This window comes from Berghia stephanieae, chromosome 1 (assembly GCF_034508935.2).
Source record: "Berghia stephanieae isolate SIO BIC M18660-M18661 chromosome 1, UCSD_Bste_1.3, whole genome shotgun sequence".
NCBI lineage: Eukaryota > Metazoa > Mollusca > Gastropoda > Nudibranchia > Aeolidiidae > Berghia > Berghia stephanieae.
The window spans coordinates 132,984,257-133,008,864 of NC_088360.1; the positions used below are offsets into that span (position 1 = coordinate 132,984,257).

The 24,608-nt window shown below is 36.2% G+C and overlaps 2 protein-coding genes across 3 annotated transcripts in view; both read right to left on the reverse strand.

Moving 5' to 3' along the window:
* Window positions 1–8,349, reverse strand: part of LOC144963232 (uncharacterized) — a 138,503-nt gene extending 130,154 nt beyond the window's left edge. The window contains exons 1-2 of one of the 2 annotated variants that reach the window (XM_078897071.1): window positions 8,223–8,311; window positions 6,769–6,948 (exon numbers count right to left, since the gene is read on the reverse strand). The gene's annotated coding sequence lies outside the window, so the exon portion shown is untranslated. Of the gene's footprint in view, window positions 1–6,768; window positions 6,949–8,222 lie in introns of both variants that reach the window. The other variant, XM_078897070.1, reaches the window with a different exon arrangement.
* Window positions 8,350–11,785: 3,436 nt separating this feature from the next.
* LOC144963233 (vacuolar protein sorting-associated protein 26C-like) lies at window positions 11,786–24,461 on the reverse strand. The gene is made up of 9 exons (XM_078897072.1): window positions 24,384–24,461; window positions 22,938–23,081; window positions 22,113–22,262; window positions 21,173–21,253; window positions 19,392–19,466; window positions 18,937–19,017; window positions 16,940–17,036; window positions 15,138–15,263; window positions 11,786–14,463 (listed from the first exon to the last, which is right to left on the reverse strand). The coding sequence occupies exons 1-9, from the start codon at window positions 24,435–24,437 to the stop codon at window positions 14,381–14,383; spliced, it is 891 nt and encodes a 296-aa protein (XP_078753198.1). The 5' UTR covers window positions 24,438–24,461; the 3' UTR covers window positions 11,786–14,380.
* Window positions 24,462–24,608: the final 147 nt, after the last annotated feature.

A 24,608-nucleotide genomic window follows, 5' to 3' on the forward strand; every position in this document is an offset into this window, starting at 1 on the left:
TTCAAACTCCCGTCACTACCGCGAAATGTTTATTCTCTATTTGTCTTCTGGCGCTTTCCTACACACTTCATCTCAAAGTCGATAGACAACTTTATCAAGAAAAACAATCGTTGTTTTTCGCTGTATAGCTATTACGAAAAAATGAAAATGTTGCTGCTTAAAGCATGTATGAAAAAATAACGGTAAGTATTGAATTGTAAGCTTCAATTTATTAGATGAAGACAGATACTGTGGACGTTTCGGGTTTCCCCTTTATCAACAAAACAGGATGAATGAAATAGGTGCTAAAGACTATTTTGTTGATAAAGGGGAAACCCGAAACGTTCACAGTATTTGTCTTCGTCTAAATAAATTGAAGCTTACAATGCAATACTCAGCTTCACCGGTACTGTAGCTATTACAATAATTAAACAATTGATTTTCCATCAAAATGTCAATATGAGAAGTTCATTAAATATTATCGATATTTCAGTTATAAAAGATCGATACAGTTTTAACAGTTATTGATTAGTTTACATTGGTGTGCACTTATTTGTAGGTCTGATAACCCAATTCTTTATGGGGCTCATTGTTGTAATGGAAATCTCAAAAAATGACGCATAATGTTGTCCATTACAACAATGTTAAACTAGGACCATAAGTGACCCATCGTCTCAAAACGGTATTGTGTCGGAACGAACCATATGCTTAAAAGCCGAATTAAATGTTAAACTGGTCAAAAATATAAAGTGTTGGCATTAGCACCCTAAAAATGGTGTCCATTCTCCTCAAAAAACATACAAACTCAACACAAGTCTGATATAAATTCAATTGTCAATATCTTAGCCATCCCGACTTAATACCATTTTGAGGCGAAGGGTCCCATAAGCGGCTTCGGATGCCAAACATGCATTTATGTGCTAATAATCAAAATAAGGCAAAAAAAAACTTTCTACTAATCAAAAGAAGGCAAAAAGAACGTTCTACTGCTCTATCTGTCATACAGACTGTACTCGACTCACACTCGACGGAGGAGGTGTATGACGTTGTCAAATCGTAGATATCGTAAAGTTATAGATAGGTCGAAGATGACGTCACTCAGGTCTTTGTTATTGTTTTTTGCCATCCGCGTTTATGAGTTATGCTCACTGAACTGTATTAACTTGACTATAAACGTTCATGGATACACACAATTTTGTGTATTGGTCCGTTATACTTCCGGATGGCAATGTTATGAGCTTCTTAGCCAAGCGCATACTATCTATAGCCTGACACAAGAACCCTATAGGACTGGCAGTATGACGTCATTTTTTTTTTTTTAGGTTTGTGTAGCATCTAGTGAGTTGTCGTTAGTAGAGCACGAGGAAACAAGTTATTTCATTGGTTGAACTATTGAATACAACTCACGATTTGTTTTCTTTTGTGGCATTTTGACGCCATTTTTTGGTCCATGTCAGGCCATAACTTTACGAAGGCCACGATCAAATTCAGCCCAGAGAATTTATGTATTTTACAATACAAATACCAAGTCATCAATGACTCCCACTTCTCACATTGCGCATACTCATAGAAGCACTTACCCACATCCTTTTCAGTCCTTCGTAGAAGATGGTTTTATCTCATTATACTCAAACCCAGACACGTACCAGCCCATTAAATGGCTAAGTGGTTGATACTGGTTCTAGTCAGTCTCTTATTACTAAGATTGATTGAAAATGTAATCCCTTGTGGTCAGACTATGCGTTATGTGATGCGGTTATGTGGTCTCCTGGTATGACACTCGCTTTCGGATCGGAAGGTCCTGGGTTCGAGCCTCGCGCTCGGCGCATAGTTGAGTCCTTGAAAAAGACTCTTTACTCACTTTCCCTCACCGTACTTAGGTGTAAAATGAGTACCTGGCCGTTAACAGCGTTGTCTTTGTCCGAAAAATTGTAATATCGCCTAACAGGCGGCATGTCCCGTCCTACATGTCGAATGCTGCTGCTGACCAGGGACCCCTTGTAAAGCGCTTTGAGCACATTTAGTAGATATTGCGCTATATAAAACTCAAATTTTAGACTATCATAAAAGGAATTGAGTCAGTCGGAAAAGTTAATCCTCTATTAAAATTAAATTTCATATCACATATGATCAGAAGTAATGTTGTCATTGTAGTGATAGATAATTTGCCTATTGAAGGAATACAGGTACTCATTGGTAATGACCTAGCTGGAAACAACATACATTTCAGCACTATTTCAGGTAACATGACAAGAGCCCCCACACTGGCCCCACCCATGGCTATTCTAACCATCATGATTATTTTCAGCTTTCATTCTCTCTATATAAATAGAATGCGCTTGGCCAAGGAGTTCACAACATTGCCATCCGGAAGTATAACGGACCAACACACAAACTCTGTGTAACCATGAACTTTTATAGTCTTGTTAATACAGTTTAGTGAGAACAACTCACAAACGCGGATGGCAAAAACAATAACAAAGGCCTGAGTGACGTCATCTGCATACTATCTATACCTGGGGAGAACATTGAAACTCACATCATGGACACCCTCAGAAATGATCCACTCGGTAACGAGTATTCCTATTCACCTTTAGGTGAAAATGAAAACAAAATACCTACCATTGTATATAATAACCAACATTATCTTACAGAAAATATCAATTTTCCAATCAGGTTTCGAACCCAGCGCTATATAAGCGAGGCGCGGGAAACCAGAGGAAGTTCTTGTAAGTTTAGTCCTAGCTGAACAGAATACCGCTTTCCAACGGTTGTGTTTTATATCATGTTACTGTAGTGCTGGTGTTCCTTATTCGTAGATGTCAGGAGAAAGGATGGATGGACTAGTAAAGTTGTGTCGTTCCCGCCACGACATCATAAGATATCGTCGCCTCGGCATTCCACGAAGGAATATAGATAACTCATCAAACAAGATTTCTGATGTCAACAGGAATCACCCATGTTGTCCAAGTGGGGGCTGACAATCTTGCTCAAGGAAAAAAAACGAAAGTGCCTGAAGCGGGGCTCGAATCCGGGTCATCCGGATTACAGTGCAATGCCTTAACCATTCGGCCACTTCGTCACCCCCCCCCCCCCCCCCCCCCCGTTATAGGTACATGTAATTTAGTTTCCGTAATAAATCGTGTTTGTAAACCTTGATCTCTAATTATTTTATCATTACCATCATTGTCTAGCCGTGAAACACGGACCTTCTTCTGTCTAATTCTCTTCCCTCTGATCAGGCTAGGCCCAGTGCAGTGGCCTGATCTTCCAGTCCGAGGGAATTTATCAACGAGTTTCCCTCTGTCTATCTTTCCTGGTCTTTTCTTTCTTTGACTTTTCGGGCTATCTGGCTCTACCGGCTCTCCCGAATCGTCACACAAGTGTGTGTTGTTGTTTTTTTTTTTTGTTTTTTTTTGTTTTTTGTTTTTTTTGTGGTTTTTTTTTAATATCATCATCTGGACACAATAAATATCAAGGTAGACCACCCACGTCAATTCACACTGTCCTCAATAGAGACCTAAAACGCCTTCAAAATAACAAAGTATCAAAATCAAAGGAAGACCTTACGAAATTAGCATCCACAACAACAGACCGTGAACAGTGGAAGGAAATGACACGGATGATTAGAGAGACAGCCGAGGCGTCCCGATCGGATGATTAGGAAGCGAAAGGCTTTAAGTCAAGTAAGTCAATATCATCATAAATACCCAGCATTCCTTCGATGGAAAATTTGCCTTAGATCATAGTAGTAGAAAAGGTAAGCTTACGTCAACCAGTCGTAGTCTGAGGTTCGTAATGCGATGGTGGCGAACGAATCGGCGATCTCAAGAAGTGGGTGAGAGAGGGATCTAGAAATGACTTTGGGTTTGAAACGAATATTTTTGTGTTCGTGGATAGCTCACACGGTAGAGCCACGCTCTCACCTGCCAGGCGGAGTTGTCGTACCAATAAGGTCGCAGGTTCAAACCCCACCACCGCCGCGAAAAAATTTTTTATTCTCTATTGTCTTCTGGCACTTTTCTACTCACTTCATATCTTGTTGTTACCAACATAAGTGCCTGCTCCACTCACTTTTCTGAATTAAAAATTCACCCCATACACCGGAGCATACTCAATGTCTCAATCGTTTCATGTTATATGTTTGTGAGAGAATATTGCTATTAACTTAACTGCTGTCAAAATACTTCGCGATGTGGCGAACGAATCGGCGATCTCAAGAAGTGGTAGAGAGGATCTAGAATGACTTTGGTTTGAAACGAATATTTTGGTTCGTGGATAGCTCACACGTAGCCACCTCTCACCTGCCAGGCGGAGTTTCGTACCAATAAGGTCGCAGGTTCAAACCCCACCACCGCCGCGAAAAAAATTTTTATTCTCTATTGTCTTCTGGCACTTTCTACACTCTATCTTGTTGTTACAACTAAGTCTGCTCCACTCACTTTTCTGAATAAAATTCACCCCATACCCGGAGCATACTCAATGTCTCAATCGTTTCTATGTTATATGTTGTGATGAGAATATTGGCTATTAAGCTTAACTGCTGGTCAAATTACTTCGCGATGGTGGCGAACGAATCGGCGATCTCAAGAATGGTGAGAGAGGATCTAAATACTTTGGTTTGAAACGAATATTTTGTGTTCGTGGATAGCTCACACGTAGAGCCACGCTCTCACCTCCAGCGGAGTTGTCGACCAATAAGGTCGCGTTCAAACCCCACCACCGCCGCGAAAAAATTTTTTATTTCTATTGTCTTCTGGCACTTTTCTACTCACTTCATATCTTGTTGTTACCAACATAAGTGCCTGCTCCATCACTTTCTGAATTAAAAATTCACCCCATACACGGAGCATACTCAATGTCTCAATCGTTTCTACATAGGTCGAGTTCAAACCCCCCACGCGCGAAAATTTTTTTTCTTATTGTCTTATTTTTACTCATATACTTGTTCACATACCGCCACCACTTTGATTAATTCACCCCTACACGAGTATCATGTCTCAATCTTCATGTATTTTTTGATGAGATATTGCTATTAGCTTAACTGTGGTCAAATTATTCCGATGTGGCGAACGAAGCGATTCAGATGGTGAAAGGATCTAGAAACTTGGTTTGAAACATATTTGGTGGATAGCCACACGTAGAGCCCCTCACTGCAGCGGTTGTCGACCAATAATCGCGTTCAACCCCCCACGCCGCGAAAAAAATTTTATTCTCTATTGCTTTGGCTTTTCTACTCATCATATTTGTTGTTACCAAATAAGTGCCTGCCCACTCACTTTCTGAATAAATCACCAACCGAGCTACTCAATGTCTCATCGTTTCTTGTTATTGTTGTGATGAGAATTGGCTTTAGTTAACTGTGGTCAAAATTACTTCGCGATGGTGCGAACGATCGGCGATCTCAAGAAGTGGGTGAAGAGATCTAGAAATGACTTTGGGTTGAAACGAATATTTTGTGTTCGTGGATAGCTCACACGGTAGAGCCACCTCTCACCTGCCAGCGGAGTTGTCGTACCAAAAGTCGCAGGTTCAAACCCCACCCCGCGCGAAAAATTTTTTATTCTCTATTGTTTCTGGCACTTTCTACTCACTTATATCTGTTTTACCAACATAAGCTGCTCCACTCACTTTCTGAATTAAAATTCACCCCATACCGGAGCATATCAATGTCTCAATCGTTTCATTTATATTTGTATGAGAATATTGGCTATAAGCTTAATGCTGTCAAATTACTTCGCATGGTGGCGAACATCGGCGATCCAGAAGTGGGTGAGAGAGGATAGAAATGACTTTGGTTTGAAACGAATATTTTTGTGTTCGTGGTAGCTCACACGGTAGAGCCACGCTTCACTGCAGGCGAGTTCTACCAATAGTCGCAGGTTCAAACCCCACCACCGCGCGAAAAATTTTTATTCTCTATTGTCTCTGGCACTTTTCTACCACTCATATCTTGTTGTTACCAACAAAGTGCTGCTCCATCACTTTTCTGATTAAAAATTCACCCCATACACCGGAGCATACTCAATGTCTCAATCGTTTCTATGTTATATGTTTGTGATGAGAATATTGGCTATTAAGCTTAACTGCTGGTCAAAATTACTTCGCGATGGTGGCGAACGAATCGGCGATCTCAAGAAGTGGGTGAGAGAGGGATCTAGAAATGACTTTGGGTTTGAAACGAATATTTTTGTGTTCGTGGATAGCTCACACGGTAGAGCCACGCTCTCACCTGCCAGGCGGAGTTGTCGTACCAATAAGGTCGCAGGTTCAAACCCCACCACCGCCGCGAAAAAATTTTTTATTCTCTATTGTCTTCTGGCACTTTTCTACTCACTTCATATCTTAATGCAGTTAGAGAGCTGGAGTTCAGAATGTTTGGGTTTTTTTGTTAATGTGTTTTGTTTTGTTTTGTCTTTCGTTTGTTTTTGTTTTGATTTTGATTTCTTTTTTTTTTTATTCGGGTTTTTTTTGGGGGGGGTTTTTCGTTGCTTTTTTTTTTCTTTGCTTTTTTTCTGCATATTTTTTGTTTTGCCTTGTTTGTCTTCTATGATGATGACGATGATGATGATGATGATGATGATGATGATGATGATGATGTTGATGATGATGATGATGATGATGATGATGATGATGATGATGATGATGACGACGACGACGACGACGTGATGATGATAAAGAAGAAGAAAAAAGGAGTAGGAGGAGAGGGAGGTGGATAGATAGGTAGATGATTACAAATAAAGACGGTGATGGATGTTGTTAATGACGATGATTTTTAATCACAGTTACCTTGAAAAAAGTTCCACTTCTTATAAAAATGTCAGAATCAACTGATTTCTAATCCTTATCGAATCTTTATAATGAAGTCACACAAAATCCGCCTCTACCACACCATCGAATACACCATCCCAATGTTGAGGACACAACGTTCTGTATCAGTTATTTACAATTCAATTAACTGCCCTACCCCTGTGTAGAGAGTATCATGAAATATTCAGTCCAAGGAACACACCAAGAAAATAATAATTATTGAAACACGCAGGCTTGTCAGTGACCAATCTCTGGAGTTTAAAAAAAACTGAACAAGTGTGTATGAAATGTGCCAGACAAACCAAGAAAGAAAAATACAATTTTTATTAAAAAAACATCCCAAACAATTAGTCGACCTCTACAGGGGATCGAACCTCAGATCTTCTGATCAGAAGGTCTGAGGTTCGATCCCCAATCGAGGTCGACTTATTTTTTTGGATATTTTTCTTTTTTTTTTTTTTTGGCTTTGTTTTGTTTTATTTTATTATTATTTTTTTTTCTTTTCTTGTTTTGTCTGGCACCTTTCACACACACACACTTGTTCAGTTCTTTATCTTGTACCGGTGCCTGCTCATTGGTTTCTCAATGTCTGGAGCTGCGTCTTTTCTTTTTTTTAAATTTCGTATTGATTGGTATGGCATTAATGTTGCCGCTTAATCCAATCATAGGTCTGTATGTGCGTGATTCGCATTTGAGACCTACTTGGTTTTCCTATCACTATTAAGCCAAAAGTGATTAGGGTGCTGGCTCAAATATTAATTAGTTTGTTGGTTTTCGGAGTTCGTTTTTTTTTTTTTAATTTGTTATTTGTTGTTGTTGTTGTTGTTGTTTGTATTGGGGTTTCTTTTTGGTGGTATTTTGTTTTGTTTTTGTCTTTGGGTGGGGGGGGGGGGTTCTTTGTTTTGTTTTTGTTTTGTTTTTGGTTGTTTGTTTGTTTGTTTTGTTTTATTTTGCTTGTTTTGCTTTTTGCTATTAAAATGTTTCTTGTCTTTGTTGTTGCTATGTTTTGTTTATTTTTATTTATTTTTATTTGGGGGGGGGCGGGGGTTTGTTGCTTTTTCTTTTTTTTTTGGGGGGGGGGAGGTGTTATTTTTGTTTGTGTATGTGCGTGCGTGTGTGTGTGTGTGTTTTGTGTTTGTGTATGTGTGTGTGTGTTTAATGTTTTTTGTTAACTTCTAAGTTAATAAATTTCCCTCTATCCGATCAATTCGACATAAAATGCAATTTCCCGCATTCATTAACAAATCCCTTTTTATTCATTGTCGCCAAGTAAACTTTTACTTACCCAAACTTGTTTTAAAATTTCGAACCTGAGACTTAGAAATTTCCATTTTGAGACTTTTTTCACCAGATAGTTTTGTTGATGTTTCATAATAATAAGGAAATAAACTAAAAACACATAGTCATAATAGTATACACACTTTTAGACTAACCTGTATCAAACTCTCTGTACACGTACCCAGTTACCAGAAGACATAAAATCTATCACTGCACACCAATATACTTCGATCAAATATGAGACACACTTTGCCGATTAACTAATATCTACATTGATCGGTCGGATTATCCCATTCCGTCAAACGCATGACCGATCTACAGGATTATCGATGCCTGCAGCAGCAGGACTAGAGGGTAACCAAGGGGCCTGTTAGTTGTTCACACGTTATGATTATGATACACCGTGTTATACGATAGGCCAAGACAGTCCGTGTAATTGGAACTTTAGAAAAAACTTGAGATTTTATATAGCGCAATATCCACTTAACTTTTACAAAGCGCTTTACAAAGGGTCCCCGACCAGCAGCAACACGTAACATGTAGAACTAGACATGACGCCTGTTAGGCTGTTAGGCGATAATACATTTATTTTCCGACAGAAAAAAAATAATTAAAAATTGAGCTTTATATAGCGCAATATCCACTAAATGTGCTCAAAGCGCTTTACAAAGGGTCCCCGACCAGCAGCAACACGTAACATGTAGAACGAGAAATGACGCCTGTTAGGCGATATTACATTTATTTTCCGACAGAGACAACGCTGTTAACGGCCATGTACTCATTTTACACCTGAGTACGGTGAGAGAATGTGAGTAAAGAGCCTTTTCTCAAGGACTCAACTATGCGCCGAGCGAGGCTCGAACCCAGGACCTTCCGATCCGAAAGTGAGGGTCATAACACGAGACCACATAGCCGCACAACCGCTACATGATATGAAGATTGTTTTTACAATCCTTAACCATAGTCTGGATTTTTCAACTTTTAAGGTGATTTTCTTTCATTAATTTTTTCAATTCATATTATTTTCTTTATCATCTTTTATTTTTTAAATTATTTTCTGTAGAATAGGAAAGGGGGGGGGGGTGTAGAGAGACGCTGTGCTGTTGGGTATTTCTTCTGCATATTTTGTTTTTGTTGTTGTTTTTTCTTTTCTTTTTTTTTATTATTTGGAAAAGGGGGGGGGGTTCCCTTCATTTTCTTTACTTTAATTTATCAATTTTTGTTTATCTATTGTTTTAATCTGTTTATAGCTGTGTGTTGCCTAATGACTCTGAAGGACTGCCTACTCCTGTTTATTGAAAAGTCGGATAAATTTAACAAGTCACGAACGCTGGTAGTGTGGTCGTGTACGCGGACACACACACACACACACACACACACACACACACCTCCTCTACCCCCGCTCCCCAATACACACGCAAAATAATAAGACACAAAAGGCATGGACTAACATACGAGTTGATTATATTATGATTTACCAACAACAATCTTTTGTGTGTTTCAATCAAAGGAAACCCGATCCTGTAATGATTGACAATACCTGAACAATCAACTCATTCAAGCGTGACGGTGATTGGGATATCATATCATAAACAGATCTAATTAATAATTACATGCTAATGGCAGTCATTGAATTGATATTTATTATTATACTCAAATGAACAAGAAAAGTGTGGGACGGGCTTTAGGGTAACATGGCTTTAGACATAAAAAATAGAAAGAACATAATGTGTCAAGGCTCTTAACAATTATATATATATATATATATATATATATATATATATATATATATATATATATATATATATATATATATATGAAGGCCCAGGGGAAAATCGATCAATGTCCGAAAGACCCTTACTGTTCTAATGTCACAATAATTTGTTATTCATATTAACCAAGAGCTTGTTTTTTATATGCATCTGACTTGTGGTCAAAATATATACGTTTATTAATTCACATTCAGTTCAATTCATATTATCATGTGGCGTTTTCAAAGGGTTTCCAAACTTTAATTTTGAATTTCTCAAACGCTGAAAAATGTGACTTTGATCGTTTTCCCCCTATGGTCTTCATATATCGTATATATATATATATATATATATATATATATATATATATATATATATATATATATATATAACTTACTTGACATAAGGCCTTTCGCTTCCTAACCATCCAATCGGGGGACGCCTCGGCTGCCTCTCTAATAATCTGTGTCAATTCCTTCCACCGTTCATGGTCTTTTGATGAGGATGCTAATTTCATTTTAATTCTTCGTTATTTTGAAGGCGTTTTAGGTCTCTATTCAGGACAGTGTTAATCGACGTGGGTGGTGTGGTCTGCCTTTATATTTCTTGTGTCCAGATGGGGTGAAAAAAGTATTCATGGCTTTGATTGGCTGGTATATTTTCATCTCTTCTGATTATATGCCCAAAAGACCGCCATCTTGCCTCCAGGATTTCAATGGATAAGGGTCTTATGTATAAGATAATAATATTATCAATAGCTAGAGGTGCCGAAATGAACCAAAGGAATGGAGAGAAAATTAAAGGGAGTGAATGTGACTCTTATAAAAGGAGGCTTTTTACTTTGTGTTTGCATTGTGTTGTCCCCCTTTATACGAGTCATGTTAACTCCCTTTATTTTTCTCTATGATATATTAGAGCTGGCCATTTGAAAATTCAAAAATTCGTAGTTTCCAAGGGAAAGAAAGGATTGTTTGTTTGTTTGTTTTTTAAGGGTTTTACGGCGCTTGCAACACATTTAGGTTATATCAGCGCCAGTAAAAAGGAAGAAAATGGGATAGTAGAAAGTTATAGAATTACAATAAAGCATCCAAGAAAAGGGAAGACAAAGGGGAATTGGTTCAAATAAGAAACGGATGTAAATTCCAAAAGCACACTATCAAAGTACTTGGTTTGAGATCACCTAAAAGTCTCATCCAGACAGAAGCACAGGTCCCCGCTAAGAGGAATACACTCAAATATTTTACAAATCATATATAATATAAACAAACACAATGCAGTGCATAACAGAGAGATGATTTACAAGGAAAAAAATATCATCTCCCAAACTCTAACTAAACATTCGACTGTTTCCCTCCCAGCCAGGGCCTGGACAAAACCAAGTAATCTCATTCCAAGACAAAGATAGAAAACATGTTGGGAAACAGATATATAGGTGGGTAGAAGACACAGTAAGTACCTCCCTGCCCACTATGGGAGGTAAGGAACCCCACCCAGAAAGGATTGGAAGGAAGGACATCTTGTCAAACTTCCAAAGAAATGGGACCTCAGTAATTGTAATAAGAATCGAGGAATCACTCTTCTCTCTATCCCAGGAAAGGTTTTCAACCGTATTATTCTAGAGAGTATTTAGAATGCAACAGTCTTATATAATATAATATTATCAATAGCAAGAGGTGGAAAAACAGGTGGAAAACAGAAATAAGGGGATAGAAATAGAACACAGTCAGTGCCACCCTGCCCACTATGGGATGTCAGGAACCCCACCCAGAGAACAGAGATGATTTACAAGGAAAAAATAGAATCTCAAACTATTAAAATGCCACACTTGAAAAAAGACGAGATCAACATGGAAAGTGAAAACAGATTACAGGGGGATAGACGACACAGCAAAAGTGACCTCTCTGCCCAGCAAGGGAGGTTAAGGACACCACCCAGAAATATAATAATAAAAAAATAAGAGAAGAGAGTGTATGTTCATTATTTATTTGAGCGATTAGTTTGTATAAATATCACATGACAATACAATGGAAAATGTCATCAACCGGAATATCATGTCATGTGACAAGACATGACATGACTATATATCTCTTATTTATCAAACCATGAAATTTCAACCTCTGACGTCAACAACTGTCTAGGCACGCGTGCAAGCTCTAACTTCATTTTACCTTGTACTTGTAATCCTTCATAGCCATTAGGCCCCATTTTATCCAGAGTTTATCCCGGTTTCTTTAGCCGGAAACAGACAATCAGAATTGCTTGCTACCCTTTGGATAGGACGCTGGTCTATTACAAAGTACTTTCCACCAGATCTAACAGACCCTGCTACTCAAGGTATAAAGGGAGGGTCAGAAGAAGAAAAAAAAATCTCGACTTCACCTGGGATTGATCTCATTCCCTTTGCGAGTCAAGTCAGCGCTCTACCAACTGAGCAATCGGGACCCCCTCATATTAATGAAGGAGGTCATTTAAACCCATGAGTCGAGTGAGGACGGCGTGCAATTCAATTGTGAAACGTGAATGGAGCAGACACTTATGTTAATAGTAACAAGAAATGAAGTGAGTAGAGAAGTGTCAGAAGACAAAAATAGAGATTCCATTCTTTCTTTCATTCATTCTGTCTTTCTTTCATTCATTCATTCATTCATTCATTCATTCATTCATTCATTCATTCATTCATTCTTTCTTTCTTTCTTTCTTTCTTTCTTTCATTCATTCATTCATTCATTCATTCATTCATTCATTCATTCATTCATTCATTCTTTAATTCGTTCATTCATTCATTCATTCACTCCTTCAATTTTTTAATCATTCATTCCTTCACTTATCCAAATATCCATTTGTTCAACAGCTTGATGGAAATAAAAACAGAGTACCTACTTGATACTCAGATCAGCTTAATAAATTAAAGTCCTGCATTCGCCCATTCATCCATTCTTTCATTCATTCATTCATTCATTCATTCATTCATTCATTCACTCCTTCAATTATTTAATTATTCATTCCTTCACCTACCCATATATTCATTCGCTCAACCACTTGATAGAAATAAAGATAACAACAACACATTTTCACAAACATTAAATTATTCCTGCATTGCCTTATTCTGAAAATTGTATTGATGCCTGACAGTTGACATAGAATCTCATTCTATGTTGAATGATGCATCATCATTGTTTTAAATAGCATAGAACAAGCATCGAACTCAGAGCTGCAACTTGAAATTTCAAAAATTCGTAGTTTCCAAGGGAAAAAAAAAGAAAAAATCACTTTAAATAGCTTTAGAAATAAACAATTTGCTGTCAGAATGGCCCAAAATTGATCCAAAGTCCTGAATAAGGGTTCTAAGGAACTAAACTTTCCTTTTCAACAAAATGTATTGAGTCAAAGAGACCTATGCAGCTCTGTAGCTAGAGCCAAAAATTCGTATTTCTACGAAAGTTTCGTAGTATTAGACAGGTCTGATCTAACTGCATGACTAAATTGAACTCTAAATTCTCCCTGTGAAATAATTATAACAACAAACATAGCAATCTGTCAACTGTCTGGAAAAAGTGTGTATGAAACAGTGTCAGACAAGGCAAGAAAGAAAAATACTAGAAAAAAATTCATTCCAAAAAATCAGCCTGCCTTCACTGTGGATCGAACCTCAGACCTCCTGATTATATTAAATTGAGCTTTTATATAGTGTAATATCCACTAAACATGCTCAAAGAGCTTTACAAGGGATCCCTGGCCAACGGCAACATATAACATGTAGGACGAGACATGACGCCTGTTTGGCGATATTACATTTTTTTTTAGACAGAGACAACGCTGTTAACGGCCAGGTACTCATTTTACACCTGAGTATGGTGAGAGAATGTGAATAAAGAGCCTTTTCCGAGGACTCAACTATGCGCTGAGCGAGGCTCGAACCCAAGACCTTCCGATCTTGATTACTCCTAAAGTCTGAGGTTGGATCCCAGGAGAGGCAGGCTAATTTTTTGGACGTTTAATTTTCGTGTATTTTTCTTTCCAGCCTTGTCTGGCACTGTTTCATACAAACTTTTTCAGATCTTTTGTGCGGTTATGCGGTCGCATTGGTTTAACACTCGCTCTCGGATTAGAAGGTCCTGAGTTCAAGCCTCACTTGGCGCATAGATGAGTCCTTTAAAACAAGCTCTTTACTCACATTCTCGCATCGTAATCAGGTGTAAAATGAAACACCTGGCCGTCAACAGTGTTGTTGTCTCTGTCTGAAAAAAATTGTAATATTGCCTTACAGGCGTCAGGTCTCGTTTTACATATTACGTGTTGCTGTAGGTCAGGGCCCCTTTTTAAAGCACTTTGAGCACATTTAGTGGATATTGCGCTATATAAAAGCTCACGTTTTTTTGTTGTTTTTTTTTTGTTTTTGTTTTTGTTTTTTATCTTACACCAGTGCCTGCTCTCCACTTTATCAATATACCAACTGTGACAATTTGTACTTTTCACAAACTCAGGCTGTACAAAACATTTCTATTTTGAATTCAATAAGACAACTAACTGTATGCTTGTAGGATATAAATAGGAAAATAATGCTAAAATCTTGATAATCTAAGTGGGAAATTTTCTGTAACGAGATGGTCATCTGCAAAAACCACGACTATGTTGATTTCGAATTCTGTGGAAATTAAAACAACCAAATAAAACAATAATACTATAATAATAATAATATAATAATAATAATAATAATAATAATAATAATAATAATAATAATAATAATAATAATAATAATAATCATCATCATAATCAATAATAATAATAATAATAATAATAATAATAATAATAATAAATAATAATAATAATAATAATAATAATAGTAATAATAATAAAAATAATAATATAATAATAATAATAATAATAACAATAATAATAATAATAATAATAAAATAATAATAATAATGATACCAATAATAATAATAATAATAATAATAATAATAATAATAATAATAATAATAATAATAATAATAATAATAATAATAATAATAATGATGATGATGATGATGATGATGATGATGATGATGATGATGATGATGATGATGATGATGATGATGATGATGAGATGAAATAATATTTTAGATTTTAGAATATTTCCGTTGACAGAGGTTTTTGTAGCACAAATCTTTAGCAAATTAGAAACGAAACCTGATTTAAAGTTTGAGGGCACATCATGGACTTCAGGAAAATTGCAATGAAATAATAGAGCATTTTGTGAACCACTCTGATATTGATATTTAGCTTTTATGTTAAAATTGTCAGTATTAATTGGCATTGCAAAATTGATGGTATACATACCAATTTTAAAGTTGTTGGTGGAAAGTGTAGGGCATGTGAAAAGACGTGGGAAGATCATGTAAATAGGAATGGCAACATTGCGTGGGACATCGCCGTCTGCGATCTGAATGTTTTGGATCTCCGTGGCTGAAATTCAAAAAAATACAGAGATGATCTATAGATAAAAAACAAAACAATTCAAAACATTCACAGACCTGCCTAATTGAAAATTTAAAAAGTCAGAGTTTTTAGGATATATAGATAGTAGTCACTATAATCAACTGTTATAGGTCATATATTTACCATCACAAGGATTAAATAACGCTTTAACTCACTCAACCCTAACACTGACTATATCCGTAGTTTACCCAGGTTACTTTTACCCCATGCCTATTTATTACATTTTTATGAAACAAATTATAGGCGTAGTATCAAAGCTAATGTTTTTAGTTTTTGCATGTTAATGGTGGTTGAATAAAACTATCTATGCACATGCTCATTTTTCATACATTTTTTATTCCATATTTGAAAAGTAGCAAAACTCTCTAGGATTGAGTGACTTAAAATCCTTAAAATCATGTAGTCTGGCATCGACTTTCATTTTCAATAAGTGTTAATGACTTAGAGAGCTCATGAAGTTCTGAAATTGAAGCTAAAATTTCGTAATTCTACTATTTTTTTGTAGTGGTAGGCAGGTCTGCATTCAAGTCAAAGTAAAACAATAAACGAATGGCGAGAAAAAACAGCCTGGTGCTAATTTTTTTTCTTTTTAAGTTCACAATTTTTTTTAAAAATCAATTAAAAAAACAGAAATCATTTTCTCAATGTAATAATTAACTTTTTTATTTGCAATCCTTAGGCCAAGCTAATCTTTGCAAGTGCAAAACGCTTGAGCATCAAATTACACAGGAAGATTGAATGTGGATTAGTAAAAGTTTATAGCTAATAAATCAAAGTGTGCTATGGTTTATATGAATATGTTCCACTCCCGTTTAAAAAACGGCCTCTGGACCACTTCTATCCATAGAGGAGCTTTTGTGCAATTCCCATTCAACAAAAAGGCTTTTGCACTAACCCGGTCCAGTAAAACGGGTCTCTGCAATAATTAATCATCTGCATAATACACTTTAACAGTCATAACATTACTTCCCTCGTGATGACGCATGGTAACTTTGTAACTGGCTCTAAACTATCGGAACAATGGCGGACGCCCTTATGAAATATTTCTCACATTCTGATCACAAGACATATGAAAAGTTCTAGCCAGCATGAAGAATAAAAAGTACCGATTTTCTTTGTTTAGAACCACGATGGCAGCCTTTGTTGGACGACGTGTCATCAGGGACTATTGAGTCCAATTACTAACATGAATGACCAACCCCCACCCCCCCACCCTTTTAAAAAAAAAAATTAATTGAATGGGCTTTAGCATTACAGTGCAACAACCAAGGTTGCACACACAGAAAAGATTAACTCACTCAACCCTAACACCAACTAAATCCGTAGTTTACCCGGGTTACTTTTACCCCATGCCTATAATTTATTACGTTTTTCTGAAACAAATTAGGCTTATGTTTTTTTAGTTTTTGCATGTTAATGATAGTTGAATAAAACTGTCTATGTAGCTACATGCTCATTTTTACTACATTTTTCCAATTTTGAAAAGTAGCAAAAATGTCTAGGATTGAGTGAGTTAAAGAGGAGGGATGGTTTTGATTTTCTTTTCTTTGTTTTTTTTTGGGGTTTGTTGGGGTTTTTTGTTTGTTTTGGTAGGGGGAGGTAATTTTACATCTATCTATTCCCTCATTACTTGCATGACTTACCATCCTTGGCGTATCCTTCAGCACAGCCGCAGGTTTCCACTCGGACTAGTTGAATCTCTATTGACTTCACAGGGGCTTGACAGTGTTCAACTACCAACTGTACAGAAAGGGTGGGAGAATGTGGGAAATGATGTGTTCATTACGGTGGTCAATATTATCAGCTACATCAAAAACTACACGAGAAAATTAATACAGTCGTCTCCCCTTTGATCATGGTAAATTTGAGGGGAAAAAAAAAAAAAAGATTATTTTTCAAAAACTTGATTTTTAGTCAGAGGGAAGTGATAGACTTTTACAGCAATGAGATCCATAAGGAGTAGAAATTTAGTCAAGTTTCTCCAACATTAAATGGATAGTAACAATTGCTTGCTACCCTTTGGATAAGATTCTTATCCTCTGCATTGAACTCTCCATCAGATCTAACACATCCAATATATACAATCCAAAATCAAATTCAGCTACAATATTCTTGGGTCCTATCCAAAAGGTAACAAGTTATAGTCACTATCCATTTAATACTAGAGAAACCAGGATAAACTCTGACTTCATTTGGGCTCTAGCTGTACAACATGAGGTAAAATTATTTTGTTAAGCTTATATCAAAGCCTAACCCTTCCTCTACCCTTGTAAGTAACAGCTGCTATACACAATCCTTCTATTTTACGAGAATAGTTATGTTTGTTTTTGTTTTTAAGGGTTTTACAGCGTTTGTAACACATTTAGGTCATATCAACGCCAGTAAAAAGGAAGAAAATGGGATAGTAAAAAGTTCTAGAATTACAACTAAAGCACCCAAGAAAAGGTAAGACAAACGGGAATTGGTTCAAATAGGAAACAGATGTGGATTCTAAGCGCACGCTATCAGTGTACTTAGTTTGAGATCACCTAAGTGTCTCACCCAGACACAAGCACAGGGCCCCACTAAGAGCAATAAATACACTCAAATGTTTACAAATCATGTGTTAAACATAAACAAAATAACAGTACATTACAGAGAGATGATTTACAAGTAAAAAAATATCATCTCTCAAAACTGTAACAGGACAAAACCAAGTAATCTCATTCCAAGACAAAGACAGAAAACAATTGAAAAGCAGGTACAGGGAATAGAAAACACAGCAAGTACCTCCCTGCCCACTATGGGAGGTCGGAACCCCACCCAAGAATAGTTATGTGATCTAAACACATGCACTTAGGGTTATTGCAGAAACCGCATTCATTGTTTGTTTGGTTTGATAATTTTCTCAAAATCAATATGACACTTGCTTTCGGATCGGAAGGTCCTGGGTTCGAGCCTCGCTCGGGGCATAGTTGAGTCCTTGGAAAAGATTCTTTACTCACATTCTCTCACCATACTCAGGTGTAAAAATGAGTACTTGCAATATTGCCTAACTGGTGTCATGTCCCGTTCTACATGTTACGTGTTGCTGTTGGTCAGGGACCCCTTGTAAACTGCCTTGAGCATGTTTATTTGATATTGCGCTATATAAAAGCTCAAGTTTTTTTGTTTGTTTTTTTTTTTGGGGGGGGGGGGGTTATTTTAAAGACAGTTTGAGTCGGATGCTCTCACTATACTCTAAATATAAAGCTCTATTTTAACTATCCAAATTATCAGTGTTAGACAATTTTAGATTGATAATACTCTTCAACAGTCGTAACGTCACTTCCTTCCTAATGACGCAGGGTAACTTAGTAACACTGGCTCTAAACTATCGGAACAATGGCGGACGCCTGTATGAAACATTTCCCCGGCGAGCATAAAAGCGTATCCTGAGGGAAAAAAAACATAAATTTGATCATGTTTTGACTTTTACACATTCTGATCACAAGACATATGAAAAGTTCTAGCCAGCATGAAGAATAAAAAGTAATGATTTCTTTGTTTAGAACCAAGATGGCCGCCGTTGTCGGGCCATGTGACATTAGACTACTGGATCCTATTATGACCATGTAATTGCTTTGAAAGTGTCAAAAGTGGACTTGACACATAAATATACCTCTCCAGTTAGTGGCTGAGTTATCTGCAACACCGACGAGTCCAGGTGGCCTTTCACTTTGAATTTGGGGACATTTTGTTTCTGAAATAATAAAAGTAACATTAACAATACTCAAATAACGCATCAGAAAACAGAAACGATGAAAACCAAAATTCAACTCTATTTTAGATTAGAGTCATAACTGGTGATTTCCAAACTTTTATTTGATATTATTTTAATACATCATTTGGGATTATAATTTAAAGGAAATAACCCTGAAAATGGGTCAGAAATTGACAAAAACAAAGATGACGACGATGTAGTATCATAATCATCATCATCACCATCACATCATCATCATCATGATCATCATCATCATCATCATCATCATCATCATCTATTTCCGTGACATTAATAAAGCTTCCTATCTCACAAACAATACTATAGCATATTCTGACTAAACGGTATCCACATACCTCTTTCACATTGGTCAGTGTTTCAGGACTGATTGAAAAATTTACAAATTTGGGTTTGGCCTTCTCTTCTTGACTCTGTAAACAAAAGACAAAATATTATATTATTTATTAAACAAGTATCACAGCATGTGCAGCTATGTGGTCTAGTAGTATGGCACTCACTTTCGGATAGGAAAGTCCTGGGTTCGAGCCTCGCTTGGCGCATAATGAGACCTTGAAGAAGGCTCTTTATACACATTCTTTCACCGTACTCAGGTGTAAAATGAGTACCTGTGCATTAACAGCGTTGTCTCTGTCCCCAAAAAATTGTAACATCACCTAACAGGCGTCATGTCCGGTCCTAAATGTTAAATGTTGCTGTTGGCCAAGGACACCGTGTAAAGCGCTCTGAGCATGTTAAGTGGATATTTCGCTATATAAAAGCTCAATTTTTTTTAAAATTTATTTTTTTTAAATTATTTTCGTTGTCAAAAGAGTTCATTGAAACACCAAACATTATTGATAAAATTCTTCTGTTTTTTAAAAGTACACCTTTCCCCGCATCATTATGAGATGCCATTGCCCAGGCATTCCATGAAGGAATATAGATATTCCATCACACAATTAGTCTGATGTCAACAGGTTATTTGTTCTGCATGAAATATCGCATGTGTGAAAGAAAGAGAGGAAGAGAGAGAGAGAGAGAGAGAGAAGAGAAGAAAAGAGGAGTGAATGAGAGATAGAGAGAGAGAGAAAATAAGTAGGAGTGAAATATCTGTTCAATGTTATAGTTATCATTTAACGTTATAACAAGTGTAACTAAATGACAAATTGCCATATTATGGACAATAAAGATCTATTATTATTATTATATTATTATATTATTAATTATTATTATTATTATTATTATTATTATTATATCATCTCATCATCATCATCATATATATATTCATATATTCATCTTTCATCTATCATCATCATCATCATCATCATATCATATATCATATCATCATCATCATCATCATCATCATCATCATCATCATATTATTAATTATTATTATATTATTATTATTATTATTATTATATATTATTATTATTATATTATTATTTATTATTATTATTATTATTATTATTATTATTATTATTATTATTATTATTATTATTATTAAATGGAAAGCTGGTTTCATATGGCTTGCTTGGGGAATGAAATAAAGCATTGTAAAGATCATAAGCATGATAAATCGGTAGAAATGTACCCGTGCTTCATAAATATTCATATTTATCTTGTTCAAGAGTTATCCACTGTCTTAAAATTTTAAAAAATAAAAAATTGAGCTTTTATATAGTGCAATATCCACTAAACGTGCTCAAAGCGCTTCACAAGGGGTCCCTGGTCTTCAGCAACATTTAACATGTAGGATGGGACATAACGCCTGTTAGGCGATATTACATTTTTTTTCGGACAAAGACAACGCTGTTAACAGCCAGGTATTCATTTTACACCTGAGTACGGTAAGAGAATGTTAGTAAAGAGCCTTTTCCAAGGACTCAACTATGCACCGAGCACGAGGCTCGAACCCAGGACCTTCCAATCCGAAAGCGAGTGTTATACCATAAGACCACATAGCCGTCTTGCCATGCTCAATGGCTGGCTCTTACCTTTCCTGGGATTTTGTTCATTTTTATGCAACATTGAAACAAAAGTAAATTCCTGCTAGCAGACGCAAGAGGCAGGTCCAGATCTTGTTTAGTAATGGCATATAAAAATGGCGACAGTGTAAAATAATGAGAGAGTGATTTACCTTATACTCAATAATGAACTCTGTCTGCTTTTGAAGATCTTTATTCAAAAGAGACCTTTTCATCTCTACACGAATTAGATACTGAGGATGAAATAAACAAAAAAATGTTTAATTGTATGCATATCTCGTTTGTTTTTGTTTTTTTCTTTTGTTGATTTTTTATTTATAAACAAATAATAGAATTAACAAATTAGCAATGTTACTATTATAAGTTGTCAATGATTGAATTACATTTTAAACATACTTATTAAGAAATTAAGGAGCAGGCACTGATGTAAGATAAAGAACTGAACAAGTGTGTATGAAAGGTGTCAGACAAAGCAAGAAAGAAAATTACAAGAAGAAAAACCATCCCAAAAAAAATCAGTTGACCTCTCCAGGACCAACAATAATTTACCATGCAGCATAAGAGAAACGACAAACTACGAAAGATTCAAAGAAGGACTAAAAAATATTTCTTTTCACTGCTGAATTGTGTAGAGTTCAAATGTTTTCAATATTAGAACATAGAGCCTGAAGTCTGTGAATATTGGCGCATTATAAATGTCATTCATTCATTATTGTGCTGCTTTGTGGTTTTATGGTATGACTATGACACTCGCTTTCGGATCGGAAGGTCCTGGGTCTGAGCCTCACTCAGATGATAGTTGAATCCTTGGAAAAGACTCATTACTCACATTACACTCAGGTGTAAAATGAGTACCTGGCTGTTAACAGCGTTGTCTTTGTCCGAAAAAATTATAATATAGCCTAACTGGCGTCGTGTCCTGTCCTACATGTTAAGTGTTGCTGTTGGCCAGGGACCCCTTGTAAAGCGCTTTGGTGTTTAGTGGATATTGCATTATATAAAAGCTCAATTAATTATTATTAATAGAAGAATGTGCAATGCCTCCCTCTCACCGCTCTTGGAAAATTGAAAATAAAAGAAAGAAAACGCTACCTGGATATTAACAAAGACGCCATGATACGTCTCATACAAAGTTTTTCCAGGTTTGGGCTTGAGAGGAATTTCAAATGGAATTTCTGTTTTTCCCGATGGGAATTTGCCGGGCTTGGCCACATCGACATTGTATTGAAGTAGCTGAATTGGCTGCAAAGAAATGAAGAGAATTATAATATAAACAATTAAGTTATTAAGTGTAAGAACCTGACATCAGATGTGGTCTCGTGTTATGACATTGGCCCTTGGACCACAAGGTCCAGGGTTCAAGCTCCGCTCTGAGCGGTACATAGTTGAGCCCTTTGAAAAGGCTCTTTACTCTTTCACTGTATAAAGGTGTAAAATGAATACCTGGCTGTTAAATTGTAATATCACCTTACAGACATCAGATCTTAACTTATATGTTAAGTGTTGCTGTTGGGACTCTCCTTGTAAAGTGTTTTGAACACGTTTAATCAATATTGCGCTATATAAATGGTCAAGATGTGTGATTCAAAGGAAAATAAATAATTAGCATTTGAACTCTCTCTCTCTCTTTATCTTTATCTGTCTCTCTCTCTCTCTCTCTCTCTCTCTCTCTCTCTCTCTCTCTCTCTCTCTCTCTCTCTCTCTCTCTCTCTCTGTGTGTGTTTGTGTGTGTGTGTGTGTTTAGTTTTCTGGAGGGTTTTTTGTTTATTTGTTTGTTTGAATGTTTGGGATTTGTATCTTTTTTTTTACAAAATGCGCCAATGCAGATGTTAAAGCTGGGAACTTTATCCTAGACATTATAACATGTAAAACAAAGCCACTGTCTTACCATATTACATAGAAACATCTTGTATTTACCTTTAGTGAGTTATAAAATGCCTCAAAGAGTCCAACACTTTTGGCGCTGAGTTGGAGACTGACGACTCCCTCTACGGCCAATGTTATTCCTTGGTGTGGAAGATCCCCTTTGCTTTGTACGACAACAACGCCTGCTATCACATCCTGTACTCACATAAGAGAACAAAAAAAAAAGTTGTATTTAGAAAGAATTACAACATTCACAGAAACAAGAAAATAAATCTAGAATTGACCCAAAGCTATATATATATATATATATATATATATTATATATATATATATATATATATATATATATATATATAATATATATATATATATAGTAGTAGTAGTAGTAGTAGTAGGCATCCTTCCATCTCAAGAAATGACGGTTTGTTTGCGCCCTGTATGACTTTGGTCTCATCAGTCTTGTTGAGAGCTGCATCGGGTGTGACTCAGCAGACCGATCCTTACATGGCAGTCTCTACCGCAGTTGCTGCACACGTAGTTTGACTGGGTTTTTGGTGTTTAGTTCTACTGCCTCTATTTCCTCCTTGCTCTCCTCTCCTCAAATTTCTTTTTTCTCCTCTCCTCACCTCTCTTCACTCCTCCCTCACCGCATATCTCCAGCCACTGCAGTTGTTGGCAAGCGATTCCTATGTGTTTGACTTGATGCCTGTCAATTTCATGTCTCGTTTGCAGACGTCATAGAAACGTATATAATATAGTGTAAGAATTGTATGAAGCTAATATTACCACATTTATCATTTGAACATTACATGTATATCCCCTAGGGAAGAGTGACTCAGCAGTATGGTCTTTGCTTTGTACCCAAAAGACACAGAGTCGACATATAGAATATGACTAGATGATCTCTGGGGTCAATTCCATATGAACTTTCATTTTCAGATTATTTACAAATACTACTCTTATATCCTATCTGAATCTGATTTGTGTGGTGAGTGATTGTGAAAGTCTGGATGTGTTGATCTTTTTTTCCGCAAGTTTCTAATACTAGCTTCGCTTTGTCATTTAATTTTATCTATTATCATTTTATTATTATATTATTTATATTTATATCAATATTACAATTTTAAAAGGGATGGGTGATGGGGTTTTCGGGATGGGGAGTTATTTTTCGTATTTTTTTTTTTCCAATGGGACTTTTGTCCTACAATGCTAGAAACTTGTGGAAAGACTCCCAAAAGTGTGTGCTAGATTATTTAAAAAACAGGATTGCCGAGATGTCTGCTTTCTTGCATTTTATTATTAATAATCAAATCATACCTATCTCTCACTCTCACAATCACTCACTCGCAAAAGTTTGTGTTGCCACGCCCACTTAAAAAATATCTAACTTTGTACTTTTCGGAAGTTACCATTTGTACTTCAGCAAAGATTATTGCTATTATTTCATTTCAATTAAATTATAAATTACATTTGATAACCCTAACAGCATTAGCCTACCCCATCTTTGTAAATTTTATTGACTTTCTTCAGTCTGATATCAATGCTCGCCATTTTGTATACAAACAGTCATGTGACAAAAAGGAAAAAGCGAAGTGTATAATTTGGTTAATACAGTGAAGAATATAATATCCTTTTTATCCCCATATTATTGTAAACCCGTCAAAAGCAATCAATTGATGAATATGAATACATGTGACCGTTGATGGTGAATGATTTAGTTGT